Genomic DNA, 20,751 nt, shown 5'->3' with positions numbered 1-20,751 from the left:
CATGGTCCACAGGGAACTGCAGTCCGGCCTGGAAGGAGCGAGACTTGATGTCCAGGATGGAATCCTTCATCAGAACTGAAGGGAAAGGTACAACATAATCAGATTCCGGGGAAGGATCTGCTCCCAATGTGTTTTGTCTTTATAGGTTGCTAGTGGGATTGAATCCATTCCTAGTGTTTTCTGTTTTGGTTTCAGATTTATAATGTTTGTGTTTAAAAAAAAAAATTCCAATGAACAAAACCAAGCTGGCTGATCAGTTTACTGTGGAATGTATCCTTGTAATAAAAATCATCATCACTCAAATGTACGAGAAGATCATAAATTTGTTTCAGGTACATAAATGTTTGGCAGAGAGGCTGATGTCTTTATTTACCCTGTAGGCAACACTCCATTTAATATTTAAGATGCAGCTTTTTAAAAATCCTGGATGCTCCCATTTACTTCAATGCAGGCCTGATCTGTTAAATGTATTAATGAGTGTAATTCTCCTTTTAAAATGCGTCGCTACACAGTCAGCTTGCAGAAAATAACCTGAGGAAGCATCCTCTGTCTTCACCTTTCCAAATGTTAATCTGTTGATTAGTTTATCAACATATATCAATTTAATACCTCATTATTCATGATGTACTAGATTTGAGCTGCGCTAAATGTCAGGAGTGCTTTAACCTGCATTGAATGGCCCTATTAGTAGTATAAGTATAAGCCCAATTTTTGTTTTGTTCTCTGCATTTTTGGCTCCAATTTCCTCTCCTTGTCTGCCTTTCCTTCAGCTATACTAGCTGCTCTCTGCTACCTTACCTGGGTGGCCCTTCCTCGACTTTGGACAACAGTGTAAAACGGGCGCTATCGGCTCAGCCGCCCTTTATTCACACCTCCCGATTTCCAGTTCCGTTTTTTTTTCATTTATTCATTCACGGGATATGGGCATCATTGGCACGGCCAGCATTTATCGCCCATCCCTAATTGCCCTTGAGAAGGAGCAACTGAGTGGTTCGCTGGGCCATTTCAGAGGGCAGTCAAGATTTAATCACATTGCTGTGGGTCTGGAGTCACATATAGGCCAGACCAGGTAAGGACGGCAGATTTCCCTCCCTAAAGGTAATTAGAGAATTAGATGGGTTTTTACGACAATCCGGTAGTTACTTGGTCACCATTACTGATACTAGCTTTTTATTCCAGATTTATTTATTGACAATTTAAATTCCTCAGCTGCCATGTTGGGGATTTGAACTCGTGTCTCTGCATTATGAGTCTAGGCCTCTGGATTACTGATCCAGTGATATAACCACTATGCCAATGTACCCTAATTCAGTTGACTTCAGTGAGCCATTTTACACTATCCCCCAAAGTCAAAATGACCCCCTTCATGTGTGAACCCAGACAGTGATCGGTAGTGGGCTGTTCACTGTGGAAGGTATCATAGCTGAGCCCAATCCACACTTTGCCCAATGTCAACATGCACTTAATGGATAGGAGCACTGGTGTAATGTATGCACCTGTGAGGATGCTCATAGGTTTGTAGAGCTGTTGAACTGTTCCTGGGCCCAGCCAAAGTGGCCATCAGCCGGTCCAGGCAGCGGGCGGTCGAGGGGGTCATTCAGCCTGACTGCCTGCCTCTCTTCCGTGCCTACATCCGGGCCAGGGTATCCCTAGAGATGGAGCACGCGGTGTCCACCGACACTTGTGGCCTTCTGCAAGAGGTGGGCACCGGAGGGACTGGAGTGCATCATCACCCCCGGCAACCAAATTTTAATTTGGTTTTAAATGTCTAAAGTTTAATTTGTTTAATTTGCCAGTTTTAGTGCCACCCCCCCCCCCACCTTTTAGCCAGGGGACACTTGTATAATTTGTGTTTCAGTGCCCTCAAAAAAACCACAAATAACCCCCCAAAAAGCAAGGGGGCATTTATTTGAAAATGTTTGGTGTGTTCCCCCCCTTTAATCAGGGGGCACTTGATTTAATTGTTTAATTGATTACAACTAAAATAGTTGTAGAGCTGTTGAACTGTTCCTGGGCCCGGTCAAAGTGGCCATTAACTAGTCCAGGCAACGGGCGGTCGAGGGGGTCGTTCAGCCCGACTGCCTGCCCCTCTTCCATTGTTACATTCGAGCCAGGGTGTCCCTGAAGATGGAGCACGCAGTGTCCACCGGTACGCTCACGGCCTTCCGCGAGAGGTGGGCACCGGAGGGACTGGAGTGCATCATTTCAAACGGGAACAGAATTTTAATTTGATTTGATTTGACAAAGGTTCCCTTTTATGTTCAATTGTTAAGGGGCCACTTAAATGAAAGTTTCTACCAAAATAGTTGTAGGGCTGTTAAGTGGGAGTGGCTTAGCTAGTCACGTGATGTTCACAAGACTCAATAAAACCCCAACCAGTTGGGGTCGGGGATCCACGAGTATCAAGTGGTTGTGAGCCTGGTGGATGAACTGGTAATGTGTAATGTGTAGTGTGATTGTTAAACCTTTGCTAATAAACCAACTAGTTCTTAGTAGCAATGTGTTGCTATGATTTCTTAAGCAAAGAACCCATGAAGCAAATACATTGCAACTGATATGCACCAAACATCGACATCTGTACCTGCATTGGGAGAGAGCAACACCAACGACATCTTGTATTTATATAGCACCTTTAACGTCGTAAAATGTCCCAAGGCGCTTCACAGGAGTGTTATAAGACAAAAAAAATTGTCTTAAGGTTTATTAGATGCTGAAATAATTTGTTTGAAAACAAGAGGATAGGGCAGTTGTTTGGTAAGTTAATTGCAGGCCTACACTGAAACAATATTTAGATTGTTGACAAAAGCCATTACTGCCGTGATCAATCCCCTTTTGCTTTTCTTGCGACGCAGTCTGTACTGTGCCAGGGTTACCATCCCATTTCTGTACATGATTGTTGTTTTACTCCTGGAAATAATTTTAATTTTAGCCTTCATACGAAATGTAATTATAATTTTAATTTAGTTGACAAAAATACAACACCGACTTTTTACATCTTAGTCAATTTAAACAAAGCTGCTTAATATTGTGACTCCTTGTATTCCAGGGCTAGTCGCGCCTGTTAAAATAATTTACAAATTAATTTACATATTTAATTAAAGATATTGCATAAACTTGTCTATTAGATTAAACAAGACCATCTTGAAAATGGCCGCTGCCTGCCCAATATTGCTTTGTGTATCGGGGATTAAAACACAGGATTAGTTCTGGTACCTACCTGAGGAGAATCATTGCTCATTATAAGAGACACCAGTGCTCCTACAAGACATTCATATTGTCAGCGGGGGCTGTAGCCAGGAAAGAGTCTGAGAGGCAATGGATTAATTTGTCAATGAGCCTGTCTCCAGGGACAACGTACAGCCTGTCCTGCATCCACTCCCTTCATTACTCATAGTGTAGGCCCTGACCTTCTCATGTTGCATATCAATGTTGATCATTCAACAAGCCAGAACTACTGTCTCCCTGGGTAGAACCCTGTACAGCAATTGGAGCAAGAGAGGGGGATTTTTTTCTCTCCCAATTATAGACAAGCTGTCTGAATAGACAAGAAATGAGCAAGATTGGTTTATAGAGGTAAATTTGTTTACTGAAGCGAAAGGGGGTGGGGGGCCTCTGAGGTTGTGTGAGTTTTGTTTCTGTATAATGTCTTCATGACCAGACAACCCTGAGCCTGTCGCGATTCCCTGTGGTAGTGTATAGAGTGTCTGTTCAGAATCAGGTCATTAGGTGGGATACTGTGCAGAAGAGAAACATTTCTCTAGGGGAGAGCGAGGCCTTTGGTGTGTTAAAATGTGTGTTCGCACTGTACCGGCTGAATACAAAGTGATTGGAAGTAATGGGAAGTCATGAGATTTATACCCAAAGGAGCAGTATAACATGGTCGGAAACTTGCTGAATGCTGTGATTTGCTGATTAAAACTGCTCACTTAAAGGAATTTCAAAAGGAAATGAATCCATTATTGCAAGTATATCTCCTGTTTCCATTCACTTAATAGGGACATCTGTTATCAGGTGCATTCTTGAGTGGATACGCCTCTACTTTTAGCAGCTACAGGTCTATTAGTGCTCAATGCTTTAGGGATCATTCTGGACTACAAATTAATATTGTGGTTCTGTACAGTAACTAGTGCTATTGTCACCGGTCAGTGCTAATCACTCGTGTTATATACTCACCCTTCTTGATTCCTTGTCTTGAGGTTGAGGCGCGTCCTCCTTGTGAGCAAGCAGGGAACCCATCATGTGTGTACAATTTGTCAGTTAGGAGTCAGATTGAAGACTCTATCAGTAAGATACTTTCATTCTACATGTTGAAGGGCGCTTTTGTTTTCACACTTGTTATCTCATCTTTGCAGCAATATAGTGTGTCCAATCCAGTAATTTACATTAAAGGGTTATGCTTTCTGCCAGTAATTCTACTCAATAACAACTTATACTAGCAGAGTTTCTGATACTATCTTGTCATACGATTGATTATAGCAAAGAAGTCCAATCAACTAATCTGTGGGTGAGTGATTGGGATGCATCTTTTTATTTGGATATGTTAAATGCAAATGGACTGCATTTTGTCAAGTTAATATGTTGCGAGGTACAAGTGTTACAGGAAGTGACCCTTACCACTAACCAGGACTTTTAGTAACTGGTACTGCCCCTGTAACCAACTTACCTGACAGCAAAGCTAATAGCTTGCACTTCCATTACATGGTTCACCCCAGCAATATTAATTGAATATAAGGGGTCAGAGGGCATGTTACAGGAATGTTTACGTGGTATGAAAGGGCCCACTTGTGCAACGCAGGCTAAGCTTAGTCTCGAGTGTGCATGTGTGTGTGTGTGTGTGTGTGCACGCTGATGGCGAACCGTGCAGTAAGCTGGCTCCCTGCTTGGGGTCAGCTCGTTTACAGAATTATTCTGGAGTTGCATTTGCTGCTTTGGCCTTCTGCAGAGAACGAGCCAAATGGGAGAGCCCCAAAGCGATGTTTCAGCTGAAATTTCAAGACAAGCGGCAACTTCAAGGTAGGTAACCATTTAGGAGGCAAAACATTCTCAGAACAGGTCCCAATGCATTTTAGCGATTCGGGTGAGGCTGATGGGGAGCGGGGGGGGGGGGGGGGGAATAGGAATGGCAGGGATAAAAAGATAAAGTGAAATGACAGGAGGCGGAGACACAGACATTGAGCCTTGTGGGGCAGTGATGGGACAATGTTGACTGATCTCCGCTAGGAGAGAGAGGAGTGTGGAGCTGTCCAATGAAGAATTGCAGCGATCCAGCCCGATCATCGTGCAGTGACTGCTGCTGGAATGTGTGCGGATTCACACTCCGGGTGTGGACAGAATTGGGCTCGGCATGGCCATGGTGGAATTGCCTACTGACACTCTCTGTCTGAGCTCCCACACAAAGATTGGACACTCAGCTGAGCTAAGGAGGACTGACGGCACCTGAGGAACCATATGCCATTTCAGGGAGGGGAGGGGAGAAATTGGTAAGAAAATAAATAGCAGTCAATGTAAAGTGAAGTGATCTACACCAGGAACCAGCTCCCCAGGAAGAGGTCCCTCCTAGGCCTTTACCTTAAGCGAACTCCTGCTTGACTGATCACTAATAACTACTGCTCTGGCTTTCACCCTCGATTAGTAGCGCTAACCAGAACTATCGACTCACCCTTCTTAACTTTTCGCTCAGCATTTGATACAGGCCCTTCAACAGGAGACATAAATAAGCACAATGTCTGAGGTTGGTTTAGATTGTACAATCTACTAACATTGCAAACTAATTTGCTTCAATTACTAGTGCTATAGATACAAGGTTGTGTTTATAGAGAATAACTAATGTTAAAGAGCGCAAAGTACCAGTAACTATGGAGAGAAGGAGTGGTCTGTATCAATGTAACTAGTGTTATATATGCAGACTATAGATATACTCTCTGTGTAGTCACTGTATAGTTGCATAAGATGGAAACTTGTTACCCGATGTACTATCAATAAGGTTTACACTGTGTATATACTATGCTGGCACCACTAGAGGGTGCAACTGGTGGAGACCGGGGTTTCCTGCCCCTGTGGCAGAGGCTGTCCACCAGAGGGCACTGCGGTGGGAGACCTGAGGGTCACCTGCATAGGTGTGCAGGGCCCAGTATAAAAGGCTGCCTGCCATGCTTGTGCCTCACTCTGGAGTTACGAATAAAGGACCAAGGTCACAACAGTTTGAATACAACACATTGCCTCGTGGAGTCATTCATAAGTACACTACAGACATAACAACTAGTGCTGAAGGAAGAGACTTATTCTGATGGTTTTGCTTTAATATCAGTTAATATCGAGATAATGGTGACCCCTACTCCCAGTCTGCGCTGGTAACTGCTATACTAGCTATTGGTCTATACTAATACAATTAATTGTTAGTTATTAGTTAACTAATTAGGTATTAATAACTAATGCTAAAGACTTACTGTTCTTGACTTCCTTATCAAGACGTGGAATGGTTTCTCCTTTTAATGAAGCATAAAAAAGGTAGATTGATGAGCAGAATACCTTGAGCAAAATGTAATTGTATAGTCTACCGCTGTTAATTTTCATGCTTGTTTATGCTGGTTGCTAGTTTTACAGGATGTAGATTGTACTGCTAACTAGAATTAGAGGAAATCTGCTTTACTATTTACTACTGGAGTTACACTGAGCACCACCTACAACTAACACTACAGGAAATGGATCAGTTGCAGGAGGTTGCACACTTTGATGAATACTGTTCCGGAAAATTGATCGGAGTAATGATAGTGATCAACTTTAGTGGGAAAAGATCAGTGGTGTTTCTGGTGCTTCTGTCCCGTGTCTAAAGCAGGAATGAGTGTGACGGGCCTTCTCCAGTGTGTCCCTGCTGGGTCATTACACTTCCACTGGCACTGGGCGTCATCCAGTACCCCTTGCTCCCACTCTCCCGCCCTTTCATATTCCTTGATTATTTCTCTCTTTCAACTGTTTATCCACTTTCCTTTATAAAGCTCTTTTGTGGGTTCCACTTCCACCATTGCCCCAGTAGGGCATTCCATGTCCCAACCAGTGGCTCAGCTGGTAGCACTTTCGCTCTGAGTCAGAAGGCTGTGGATTCAAGTCTCACTCCAGGACTTGAGCACAAAAACCTAGGCTGACACTCCAATGCAGTGCTGAGTCAGTGCTGCACTGTCGGAGGTGCCATCTTTCGGATGAGATGTTAAACCGAGGCCCTGTCAGGTGGATGTAAAAGATCCCATGGCACTATTTTGTAAAAGAGCAGGGGAGTTATCCCCAGTGTCCTGGCCAAAATTTATCCCTCAACTAATAACACAAAAGCAGATTATCTGGTCATTAACACGTTGCTGTTTGTAGGAGCTTGCTGTGCACAAATTGGCTGCCGCATTTCCCACATTACAACATAAGAACATAAGAAATAGGAACAGGAGTAGGCTATACGGCCCCTTGAGCCTGCTCCATCATTCAATAAGATCATGGCTGATCTGATCATGGACTCAGCTCCACTTCCCTGCACGCTCCCTATAACCCTTTACTCCTTTATCGCTCAAAAATCTGTCTATCTCTGCCTTAAATATATTCAATGACCCAGCCTCCACAGCTCTCTGGGGCAGAGAATTCCACAGATTTACAACCCTCTGAGAGAAGACAGTTCTCTTCATCTCCATTTTAAATGGGCGGCCCATTATTCTAAGACTGTGTCCCCTAGTTTTAGTTTCCCCTATGAGTGGAAATATCATCTCTGCATCCACTTTGTCGATCCCCCTCATTATCTTATAAGTTTCAATAAGATCACCTCTCATTCTTCTGAACTCCAATGAGTATACACCCAACCTATCCTCATTAGTCAACCCCCTCATCTCCAGAATCAACCAAGTGAACCTTCTCTGAACAGCCTCCAATGCAAGTATATTCTTCCTTAAATACGGAGACCAAAACTGTACGCAGTATTCTAGGTGTGGCCTCACCAATACCTTGTACAGTTGTAGCAGGACTTCTCTACTTTTATACTCTATCTCCCTTGCCATAAAGGCCAACATTCCATTTGCCTTCCTGATCACTTGCTGTACCTGCATACTAACTTTTTGTGTTTCATGCACAAGGACCTCCAGATCCCTCTGTACTGCAGCACTTTGCAATTTTTCTCTCTTTAAATTAAATTTGCTTTTCTATTTTTTCTGCCAAAGTGGATAACCTCACATTTTCCCACATTATGCTCCATCTGCCAAATTTTTGCCCACCCAGCCTGTCTATATCCATTTGCAGATGTTTTGTGTCCTCCTCACAATTTGCTTTTCCACCCATCTTTGTATCAGCAAACTTGGCTACATTATACTCGGTCCCTTCATCCAAGTCATTAATATAGATTACATAGAAACATAGAAAATATGTGCAGGAGCAGGCCATTCAGCCCTTCGAGCCTGTACCGCCATTCAATATGATCATGGCTGATCATGCAACCTTAGTACCTCACTCCTGCCTTCTCTCCATAACCCCTGATCCCTTTAGCCATAAGGGCCACATCTAACTCCCTTTTGAATATGTCCAATGAACTGGACTCAACAACTTTCTGTGGCAGAGAATTCCACAGGTTCACTAAATTTCAAAATGTACTTCATTGGCTGTAAAGCGCTTTGGAACGTCCGATGGTCATGAAAGGTGCTATATAAATGCAAGTCTTTCTTTCTAACAATATTCTCCTGACCTCTTGTTTTGTTTTTTTGGTATTGATCTTAAGTTTATGCCCTCTGGTCATCGACTCATCGACTCACCGACCAATGGAAATTCACCTCCTCAAATCCTCTCATGATTTTCATCATTCAGATCTCCTCGTAACCTTTGCCATTCTAATGAGAAGAACCCTGTTTCTCTAGTCTCCCTTCATAAAGTAAAGCTCCTCAGCCATGGTGTCACCTTAGTGACTTTCATCTCCATGGCTTTGACATCCTTCTTAAAGTAAGCTCGCCCAAAACTGACCCAATATTCTATCTACAGCCTAACCAATGATTTGTATCAGTTTAGCATTGTCTCTAGGCCCCCATTTATAAAACCTAGCATCGCGTATTTAAAAAAAAAATATAGCTTTATCAATTTATCCTCTCATTTTTAAGAGTTATGGACCTGAAACCATCAAATCTCTGCTTGTGTCCTTATAAAACTTTGCCATTCACTGTATGCTTCCTCTGGCTTATTTTTCCTTGTGAAATGTATCACCTCACAGTTCTCTCCAATAAGTTTCATCTGATGTCTGTCTGCCTAATCTATTAACCAATCTGTGTGCTCCTAAAGTCACTTAGTCCTCTTCACAGTTTACCACACTTCCATTTTTTAATACTATCTGCAAATTTTGATATTGTGCTTCAGGTTTATATATACTGAGAACAATGGTCCCAACACTGACCCCTTGTAACTCAAGTCTGAAAAACCTCCATTAACCACGATTCTCTGTTTTCTGTTCTTTATTGCATTCTCGCCTTTTCTGAACTATTTCTTGCGCTTTGTGAAAATACCAGAACAGTTTCATTGTTCCTGTACTTTCCCTGGTGTGTTTCCATTGTGGTGATGAAGCCGGGATAAATCTGCCGATGGTTTGAGACAGAAGCCCCTTGGTTCTGTTGCTCTGAGCCTGTACTAATACAGTTCAGGGAGGTACCACCACTAGCTGGAGGAACGATCAGTACTAGTTACTAGTTCTAGGTGAAAGGAGCTGCACACCATCATTAAAATTTTGGTTCTTTCGGCAGGCTTTGGGCATCAATCTGCATTAAGGAAAACAATTACTTAAGTATTTCTTCAAAAAAAAATCAATGTTATTGTTGGGCTCTTTGCCTAATGTCACTAGGACTGCCACTTTACATTCAAGATTACAATCGCTGCGCTATTCCATTTAGTATAGCACCGCAGTAATCTGGATATTTGTTAAAAATGTATAAAATCACTGGAGAATGAAAGTGTAACCATCCCAGTGATCTCATTCGATTATAAGGTCTCTAGTCTTGTTAACAGGAGATGGCTCCCTGACTTCTTTCTCAGGCATTGAGTTTGTAAACCACCAAGAGATGTGCGTTGGACAGCTGAGCTGGGCTCAAACTGACGCACCTTATCGAGCATTTAGCATGACTGCTGTTTTTGCAGACATTTTTACCAATAATCATTATTATGGGAAGCGATTCTCATCAATTACCAGAATTATAGGAGCTGACATCCACAGCCAACTCTGGCTGCGACAAATGATTAGCCTCAGAAAGTGATCCTTACCAATCACCATACCCAGTTCATATGTATGTCTCATTTAACCTACAGGCATCCACATTCCACATGGGAGGCAACATGCCCAAGGCTAATTCATTTTGGGTTTGAAAATCGTTACTTATTTTGAAATGGGTTTGCAATTTGCCTCGTTCCTTTTGGTCATAAATCTCACTGCTAACATTTTGCTGATTAATTCTCGCTCCACTGGTAACTTTTGGTACAATAAAGCAGAAGTGGTAAGTGCACATCATACTCTGGGCTGTAGTACTGTACGAGCTGATTTAAAGCCAGTCGTTAGCAGTAGGTATCAGTGTCTGTAAATCTCTTGTTTTCAGAATCTGCCTCCCCCTGACTGATTTTATAGCTGACGTTTCTTGTGTTTGGTGAGTGCGGAACTCATTCCTGTCCATTTATAAATTTGATTGCGAAATTGAAATGAGATATTTTGAAATTTAAAACCTTTCAATATTATAATTTGAACAAAGGGTTGAAAATGCCAACCTATTGGCATCTGCTTAAAAATAACTGCTGTATAATTCTATAGCGGGGGTGGGGGATTAATTGGATTGCTCTTTCGAAGAGCCGGCACAGACTCAATGGGCTGAATGGCCGCCTTCTGTGCTGCATGATTCTATGATGCCAACACAAGATGAACTGGCAGTTTTGGTGGTTAATTGTGGATTCTGCTTGTATTTGGAGCCCCTTCTGATTTCAATAGTACAATAATCCACTTGATATAAGCCGTGGAATCTCTGTTGGCATTTTCAGTTCAGTTTCATACTTCAACCATGTGGAGATAATGGATGAAAGCAGAGATTTAGTCAGACCTGTTGTACACAGAGATCTCTACACCAAGGCATCCGCGATGATCACTCACTAAAAACACAAGTGACACGCACTTAAACCATGGGGCAGGGGCACGTTCAGTGCTACAGTGCTCACTATCCTGGTTGTAAAGATGGAAAATGTGTAATAGCATTTGAATTTTGAAAGGGAAGAAGGGCATCTCTGGTGTTAGTAATCTCAAAGTAATAATCTCTGCCCAAAGAATCCATACTGAGCCCTGCTCTCTGATTTATCACTTTAATTATTTCGCTGACTATTTAAATCTTTACAACTCCAGCAGAGTGCCCCATTGCGGCCCCAGTTTGTACGTGAGCCTGGGCGACTGGGACAATGCCTGACCCTTGACCTCAATGATAAGATCTTTCTCTGGTTCTGCGGACCTTATCCTTTAAATGGATTTGATTGTATGGGTTATTGTTACCGATGTATTTTTCTTTAAATAAAATTGAAGAATCACAATTTCACTGGATATTACCTCCATGTTTTTGTAGCTGTAATGTATGCACCTGTGAGTATACTCAGTAGTTGTAGAACTGTTGAAACTGAAATAGTTGTAGAGCTGTTGAGTTGGGAGTGGCTTAGCCAGTCACGTGATGTTCACAAGACTCAATAAAACCCCAGCCAGTTGGGTCCAGGGGGTTCACAATGAGGCAGGTGGTTGTGAGCCTGGTGGATGAACTGGTAATGTGTAATGTGTAATGTGTAATGTGTAATGTGTAATGTGTAATGTGTAATGTGTAATGTGTAATGTGTAATGTGTAATGTGTAATGTGTAGTGTGATTGCTAAACCTTTTGCTAATAAACCAACTAGGTCTTAATAGCAATGTGTTGCTATGAATTCTTAAGCAAAGAACTCATGAAGCAAATACATTACAATTGCATAGTAGGTTATTGTTATCAATGTAGTTTTAAACGAGATTAAAGAATCACAGAGCGGACACAATTTCACTGGATTTTGCCTCCAGGTTTTTGTGACCATTTCTAAACGGCAGCCCTTAGCTCTCGTTCTAGTTTGTTGTGTAACTGATCTGCTGTCTGATGGAAAGCTAGTACTGTAGCAGATGATGGTACCTGACACTTTCTGCGGCTTCTGGGAGGCAGCAGCCAAGGGTGGAATCACCGCCTGTGACTTTTGGATGACTGTATGCGTATAAAAACAAAGGAAAAATTTAAGAACATAAGAATTAGGAGCAGGAGTAGGCCATAACGGCCCCTCGAGGCTGCTCCGCCATTCAATAAGATCACGGCTGATTTTCGACCTCAACTCCACTTTCCCGCCCGATCCCTATATCCCTCGATTCCCCTAAAGTCCAAAGATCTGTCTACATCAGCCTTGAATATACTCAACGACTCAGCATTCTAAGATTCACAACCCTCTGACTGAAGAAATTCCTCCTCATCTCGGTGTTAAATGCCAACCCCTTATCCTGAGTTGCACAGAATCACCTGGACGATACAGGCTGTGACCATAGTAACCGTTTTCTATCGAGGCACCCAGACTTCAATGTGCAATTTAATGGCTGCCCGATGTAGCTGCTTGTTTAAGCTCTGGCCTCCATGTCTCTGTGCTCCACCAGCTCGGTCTTGGCCTCGCACTCCGGAATGCTTTCCCTCAGCCATTGTACGTTGCTAAGCCTCTCCCCCCACTCCTTCAAACACTTCCTCAAAACTCTCCACTCCAGTCACCTCCCTTAACCCTGCTCTCACCACTGCTGTCTGTTATTATCTTTGTGAAGCTCTTTGGGAGGGGGTGTCGCTGTGTTTGTGGGGGGGGGGGGGGGGGATTGTGGCTGTGTTTGGGGTGGGGAGTCTCGCTGTGTATGGGAGGGGGGATGTCGTTGTGTTTTGGAGAGCTGTTGGTGTGTTTGGGAGGGTGTGGCTGCGTTTGGGAGAGGGCTGTGTTTGGGGGTGTGGCTGTGTTTTGGGGGGCTGTGTTTGGTGGGGGGTCGCTGTGTTAGGGGGCAGTGTGGCTGTGTTTGGGGGGGTTTTGTTTGGGGGGGCTGAGTTTTGGGCAGTCGCTGTGTTTGGGGGGCGTGTGGCTGTGTTTGGGGGGCGTGTGGCTGTGTTTGGGGGGGGTGTGGCTGTGTTTGGGGGTGTAGCTGTGTTTGGGGGTGTGGCTGTGTTTGGGGGGTGTGGCTGTGTTTGGGGGGGTCGCTGTGTTTGGGGGGCGTGTGGCTGTGTTTGGGGTGTGTGGCCGTGTTTGGGGGTGTGTGGCCGTGTTTGGGGGTGTGTGGCCATGTTTGGGGGGGGGTGTGGCTGTGTTTGGGGGTGTGTGGCTGTGTTTGGGGGATGTGGCTGTGTTTGGGGGGTGTGGCTGTGTTTGGGGGTGTGTGGCTGTGTTTGGGGGGTGTGTGGCTGTGTTTGGGGGGGTGTGGCTGTGGCTGTGTTTGGAGGGGTGTGGCTGTGTTTGGGGGGGTGTGGCTGTGTTTGGGGGGGTGTGGCTGTGTTTGGGGGGTGTGTGGCTGTGTTTGGGGGGTGTGTGGCTGTGTTTGGGGGGTGTGTGGCTGTGTTTGGGGGAGGTGTGGCTGTGTTTGGGGGAGGTGTGGCTGTGTTTGGGGGAGGTGTGGCTGTGTTTGGGGGTGTGTGGCTGTGTTTGGGGGTGTGTGGCTGTGTTTGGGGGGTGTGTGGCTGTGTTTGGGGGGTGTGTGGCTGTGTTTGGGGGGTGTGTGGTTGTGTTTGGGGGTGTGTGGCTGTGTTTGGGGTGTGTGTGGCTGTGTTTGGGGGGGTGTGGCTGTGTTTGGGGAGTGTGGCTGTGTTTGGGGAGTGTGGCTGTGTTTGGGGGGGTGTGGCTGTGTTTGGGGGGTGGCTGTGTTTGAGGGGGGGTTGTGTTTGGGGTCAATGTGGCTGTGTTTGGAGGTGGGGTTGTGTTTGGGGTCAATGTGGCTGTGTTTGGAGGTGGGGCTGTGTTTGGGGTCAATGTGGCTGTGTTTGGAGGTGGGGCTGTGTTTGAGGGGTGGCTGTGTTTTGGGGGGGGGGGGGCTGTGTTTGGGGTCAATGTGGCTGTGTTTGGAGGTGATGCTGTGTTTGGTGGGGGGGGGGGCGGGAGCTGTGTTTGGGGGGGGCTCTGTTTGAGGCGCTATACTGCAGCAAATTCTCGCTCTGCCGATTGTGCTGGGGTTGCTGGCTCAGGGCTGCACAGGGGGACAAGTGAGTCACAGACTCCCAGCTGATCACACATTTAGAACCAGCAGGTCCAGTCCACAACAACATTATTATCGTGGACAGTTCCAAATAATGGAAGCTACGATTAACAGGGAGTCATGGCAACTAATGCAAGAGCCTGATGCTTTTTTTTTTACTCTTCTCCCACTTCATGCTCAACCAGACCTCATGAAAAAAGAAAATGCTGCAAATCTGGAAATCCAAAGTACACAGCAGTGTCTCAAAGCGATTTGGGCCGAGACCTTCATTCGAATGAAGACAGCGACTCTGACAAAAGGTCTCCACTTGAAATAGTCATGTGTCTCTTCTGTTTTCGGATCTTGACAAACTTGTTGATGTATTTCCAGCATTTTCACTTTTTATTTAAGATTTGCAGCATTTTGCATCCTTTCTTTTTATATTGACGGAGAAAAGTAGGTTAATGATTCAGTTGGGTGGGACCCTTCATTACCATCATAAGAAGACTTGCTTCCACTCTAACAGTGAGTTCTCAGGTGACTGAACAGTCCAATATGGGAATTACAGTCTCTCACAGGTGGGTGAGTCCCACCTAAAACAATGAATGTTTCACTTCAATACCTTCACTCTGTCTTTCCAGCGGCTTCTGTTTTTATTCTTTGTAGTATTGTACAAATCTTTTCCTGACTGGCTGAGGAGGAAGCCACCATACCTTGCAACACAGTACGTGATGGATGGCAAATTCTGATAAAATTCACCACGGAAAAACATTCCACTACTCTTTCGATTTACAAAAATACCCACCTGTTTCCTCCCCTCCCTCCTGCTCTCCCCTCCACCAACCCCCCAGCTCCCCCCCAGCTCCCCCCTCCCTCTTGCTCTTCCCCTCCCCCTCCCTCTCGCTCTCCCCCTTCCTCTCCCTCTCGCTCTCCCCCTTCCTCTCCCTCTGCGCACTTCCCTTCCCCTCCCTCTCCCCCTCCCCTCTCCCTCCCCTCTCCCTCCCTCCCCCTCTCCCCTCTCCCTCCCTCCCGCTCTCCCCTTCCCCTCCCCCTCCCCCTCTGCTCTTTCCCTCCCCAACCTCCTCCCTCTCGCTCTCCACCTCCCTCTCCGCTCTTACCCTCCCGCTCCCTCTCCGCACTTCCCTTCCCCTCCCTCTCCCCCCCCTCCCAGCTCCCCCTCCCTCTCGCTCTCCCCCCCCCAGCTCCCCCTCCCTCTCGCTCTCCCCCCCCCCCCCAGCTCCCCCTCCCTCTCCCTCTCCGCACTTCCTCTCCCTCTCCGCACTTCCTCTCCCTCTCCGCACTTCCTCTCCCTCTCCCCCTCTCCTCTCCCTCCCGCTCCCTCCCGCTCTCCCCTCTCCCTCCCTCCCGCTCTCCCCTCTCCCTCCCTCCCTCCCCTCTCCCTCCCTCCCTCCCGCTCTCCCCTCTCCCTCCCTCCTGCTCTCCCCTCCCTCCCCCTCCCCCTCTGCTCTTTCCCTCCCCCGCCCCCTCCCTCTCCGCTCTTCCCCTCCCGCTCCCTCTCTGCACTTCCCTTCCCCTCCCTCTCCCTCCCCCCTCCCTCACCCATCCCCTCTCCCTCCCTCTCGCTCTTCCCCTCCCGCCCCTCCCTCTTGCTCTCTCCCTTCTGTCCTGTAGTCATCCACACCCTTAACTGGGTTATGGCTCCATGAGGGCAGGTCACCATCTTTGTACCTCGACCTTGTGACCCTTGGCAGTGCGTGGTGGCAGACTGTCCACCAGTGGAGTGTATCAGTGCCCAGCCGGGTCCTCTCCTGCACTCGGCACACCTCACGAATGGGGATCTCTGGATAATGTTCAGCGGCAGAGCCACGAATCTAAATTTCCTTCCCCCAAGCCCCATTGGGCTGTGACTGTTGGAGCGCCCCCTACTTGTTGTCCCCGCTGAGGTCAGCGCCCAATCATGACTTGGGGAGGGTCACTTGCTGTTTCAGATCACTCAGCGATCGCGGGTGGGAAAGCGAGCCAGTCCTGTAACTGCTACATCCTGTAACTCGGCAACCAAGTCTGATTGGAATTGTGGACGCGAGTAGAGCCATGGTCATGTGACTGTCACCCACCTGGAGCTCGTGCTGTGGGAGGCCGCAGAGGCGGGGCTGAAACTAATGAAAATAAATTAAAATATATTTTAACAAAATAAACACACGATGCAAATCAAGAACCTTCTCCAACGTCGACCCACCGGGTGCTGGGACCTGTCAAGTCAGAAGAATTACTTACACATATCCCCCCACTTCCCGCCTGCCTCACCCCCAAAACTCCCCCTCACCCCCAAACCACCCCCCCCTCACACCCACCATCCCCCGCTCCCAAACCACCCCCCCCTCACCCCCAAACCACCCCCCCTCACACCCACCATCCCCCGCTCCCAACCCCCCCCCCCTCACCCCCAAACCACCCCCCCTCACACCCACCATCCCCCGCTCCCAAACACCCCCCCCGCCTCACCCCCAAACCACCCCCCCATCACCCCCAAACCACCCCCACCACTCCCACCACTCCCAAACCCCCCCCCCCGCCTCACCCCCAAACCACCCCCCCCATCACCCCCAAACCAGCCCCCACCACTCCCACCACTCCCACCACTCCCACCACTCCCACCACTCCCACCACTCCCAAACCCCCCCCACCCCCGCCTCACCCCCAAACCCCCTTTTAAAACATTGATTTAGACTAAGAACTGTGGAAAAACTTTTTGTTTAGAAAACAGTGACAAATAAGCAGCATGCAGACTGGGGAACAAACTCGGTTTTTGTTATGTCGTTTTAAAAAAATAAAAATGTTTAAAATAAAAAAGCTAAAAAGCTGTTGACATTTTTTTTTAAATGATGTTTCAAAGTTTTAAATAAACAGAATAAGATGAAAATGGGAAAGAGAAAGGACAGAGGTGGAGGGTGCGTGTCTCTGGGTTGTACTTACTGCCGTACGCGGAACTAGCTGCCACACCTGAAAGGGAATCAGAGGAAGATGTTAAAGAGGCGCACACAGTGACGCCGCTCTCCACACAGGCGCTGTATTGTCCTCCGTCTGCCCATTTCCGCCCGCTCGCCCATATAAAATGGGGACCACGTGTTTCCATCAACAGAGGAGAATACAGGCCAGTCGGTCAACCACATTGCATCTTACACAGCAGAGTTCAGTTTTACACACATTAATAATGGGCACACATTCTGTTGACTTACAAAAAACTGTGTTGGTGCCTTTTAGAAGTCACCCCTGGAAGAAAGAAAGATTTGCATTTCTATAGCGCCTTTCATGACCACCAGACGTCTCAAAGCGCTTTGCAGCCAATGAAGTACTTTTTCAAATGTAGTCACTGTTGTAATGTAGGAAACGAGGCAGCCAACTTGCACACAGCAAGCTCCCACAAACAGCAATGTGATCATGACCAGATAATCTGTTTATGTTATGTTGAGGGATAAATATTGGCCAGGACACTGAGGGTAACTCCCCTGCTCTTCTTTAAAATAGTGTCATGGGATCTTTTACATCCAGCTGAGAGTTTAACATCTCATCCGAAAGACAGAACCTCTGACAGTGCAGCACTCCCTCAGCACTGCACTGGAGTGTAAGCCTAGATTTATGTGCTCAAGTTCCTTGGAGTGGGACTTGAACCCACAACCTTCTGACTTAGAGCTGAGTGTGTTACCCACTGAGTCACAGCTGACACATAGAGGAGTTAGGACAGTTAGAGGAGTGATATTCTACCCTAGATATAGGGAGAGAAATTGATGCCCGTTTTCCCAATCTTGCCCTCTCGCCCGATTGGCGCCTGCATTACCGGCACTGCCATTTTGGTAAAGGTGGCTTTGCTGGCATGCTGGGTAGCCCCCTCCTAAAACAAGCATTGGGTCTCCCTACATGTGTAAATAAGGGACCTGATACCCTGCAGAAATTGTTTTGGATTCTGGTTTAAGCAGCGGCCGCCACCATTTAAATTTCTAGCAAATTTTATTTTAAAATCATTCCTGTGCAGACAGGAGGGTCAGGAGTGTACCCAGACTCCACGACAGGTGCTGCCAAGAAATGTTAATGAGGCCCCCCGGGGACCAATTTTGGGGCTGCAGCTCGGACCTCCTGGTTGGGGCCCGCACGCTGTCGGCACACCGCTGGTTATGGACCCGAGAATAGGCCTTAACCAATTTCCATCCCATAGTCTCCCACTGCTTGGGCATCGCTACTGGTCCATATTTTCACCTTGCACGTCTGAGGCCAGAGGCTGGCATATTACGCTGCTTTTCATTCAGTATTTGAGATATTAAGTGTCATTCTTACTGATATAAGCCACTTAAATGCTGCAAAAAAGGCACCTAAAGGGTGAAACAATCCTGAGCCTCCAGCTTAGCTTTTGATGGAAGAAAAACCCACCGTGTTTGCTCCTCCAGTAACTCTGCAAGTTTGTTCAGTGAGATGTGGAGAACATCCACGGCTTAAGAACATAAGAATTAGGAGCAGCAGTAGGCCATTCGGCCCCTCGAGCCTGCTCCGCCATTCAATAAGATCATGGCTGATCTTCTACTTCAACACCACTTTCCTGCACTGTCCCTGTATCAATTGATTCCCTTAATATCCAAAAATCTATCAATCTCTGCCTTGAATATACTCTGAGTCCTAAATGGCCGACCCCTTATTCTGCAACTGTGACTCCTGGTTCTAGACTCCCCAACCAGAGGAAACATCCTCCCTGCATCTACCCTGTCGAGCCCTGTAAAAATGTTGTATGTTTCAAAGAGATAATCTCTCATTCTTCTAAACTCTAAGGAATATAGGCCTTGTCTACTGAATCTCTCCTCATAGGACAATCCCCCCGTCCCAGGAATCAGTCTGGTAAACCTTCATTGCACTCCCTCTATGGCAAGTATATGCTTCCTTAAGCAAGGAGACCAAAACTACATGATACTCCAGGTGTGGTCTCACCAGGGCCCTATAGAATTGCAGGAAGACATCTTTACTCTTGTTAAGTGTACATGTTATTAGGTGAGATCAGGATCAGCTCTGATATCCCCAGCTTACTGAGACTTGGTCCAGGTTTGCACATGAAAGCAGCTGATTGGATGAAGTGCAGGAGGGCAACTGGTGGAACTGTAGCCCAGCCAAGGGGCGAACCCATTGAGAGTATTGAGGAAATTGGTGACCAGTGAAAAAACAGGTGGGTGAGTTTTTGCAGTGACAGTTGGTGTGGCCAGATCATCTCAATGTTGCTGAAAACACCAAACCCATTCAGCCTGCTCCACTCACAATGGGGGCCGCCCAGCCAGCCGACTGCAGAGTGCTATTGAGGAGACTCCTTATCAGGTTGCAGCACAGAGCCAAGGGGTCTTGTGTTCCCAACTGGAGGAGAGTGTGCTCCATAGAAGGGGCTGCACAAGACGGAAATTACATATCGAAAATTGTGGCATTGGCAAAGTGTGGTGGAGTTCGGCTGCACTCGGTACAAACTGAAACTGGTGTGAGGCTGCCTCCTGGCTGGGACCTCATCGGTTCGGTACACCCAACGTACCCCCGAGCTATACTGCCGCTATTGCACTGGTGTGCACCCTGTCATGTCTGTATATGCTGTTTGTAGCCACCAGATGGCGTCATTGTTGGAGGCCACTGAGCAGCAGCACATGGTGCTGCTCAGGTATAAAAGGCCGGCCATTTTGAGAGTCAGGCACTTTGGGCCGAAATAAACGAGAGCCAAGGTTGTACCTTGCTTAGTTAAACAGTAAACTCAGTTTGAACCTTTATTACATACATAACACACCCAGAAACTGTTCCCTGGTGGGAAATTCAGGAAAAACCTCTTTTCCCCAGAGAGTGGTAAGAATATGTAACTCACTACCACTGGTTGAAGCGAGTAGAATAGATGCATTTACGGGGAGGCTGGATAAGTGTGTGAGGGAGAAGGGAATAGAGGGTCGTGCTGATGGAGTGTCTGGAACTAGGGGGGGGTCACAGTCTCAGGATAAGGGGAAGGCCATTTAAGACAGACATGAGGAGGAATTTCTTCACTCAGAGGGTTATGAATCTTTGGAATTCTCTGCCCCAGAGGGCTGTGGATGCTGAGTCTCTGAATATATTCAAGGCCGAAACTGCCCCTTTCGTTAAGGACTCTCAACACTGGAAAGTGGCAGCCATGCTGCGGAGTGCAATGGCCGCTGGCGTCTCGTGCAATGGTCGCCGTTATCAAAAGTCTGCTCCCGTTTTATCCTGCCGGTGACCCGCCCCCTCCCACCCGCTCGCTCCGCTGCTGCCGATCCATCCTAAGTGTGTCATCATAGTGCGCACTGCCGATCTATGCCCTCCACCCGACAGCGAAATTCCGCGGTGAAAATCTTCGGCCCGCCCGCCGGGTCCAGTGAGGCTGCGGCCTTCTGCAACGGCGGTCCGGCTTCCCTTAAAGGGGAGCACCTACTGCCGCTGCAGCCATGTTTTTTTTTTGTCGGTCAACTACCACGTCAGGCAGACAGTTATGCCCTCGGGTTTCGGCCGGGCCGCCGACAGGCAGCCAGGCACCCCCTCTTGGATGCCAGG

The 20,751-nt window shown here is 46.9% G+C and overlaps 1 protein-coding gene across 1 annotated transcript in view; it reads right to left on the bottom strand.

The window, feature by feature from the left end:
- Positions 1 to 20,751, bottom strand: part of ntng2a (netrin g2a) — a 115,762-nt gene that overhangs the window by 13,610 nt on the left and 81,401 nt on the right. The window contains exon 5 of the mRNA XM_070863849.1: positions 17,155 to 17,181. Coding sequence (XP_070719950.1) covers positions 17,155 to 17,181 — 27 coding nt within the window. The remainder of the gene's footprint in view (positions 1 to 17,154; positions 17,182 to 20,751) is intronic.

This window comes from Pristiophorus japonicus, chromosome 20 (genome assembly GCF_044704955.1).
Source record: "Pristiophorus japonicus isolate sPriJap1 chromosome 20, sPriJap1.hap1, whole genome shotgun sequence".
NCBI classification, from domain to species: Eukaryota; Metazoa; Chordata; class Chondrichthyes; family Pristiophoridae; genus Pristiophorus; species Pristiophorus japonicus.
The sequence above is the reverse complement of the archived record's forward strand: the minus strand, read 5'-3'. Positions and strand labels throughout refer to the sequence as shown.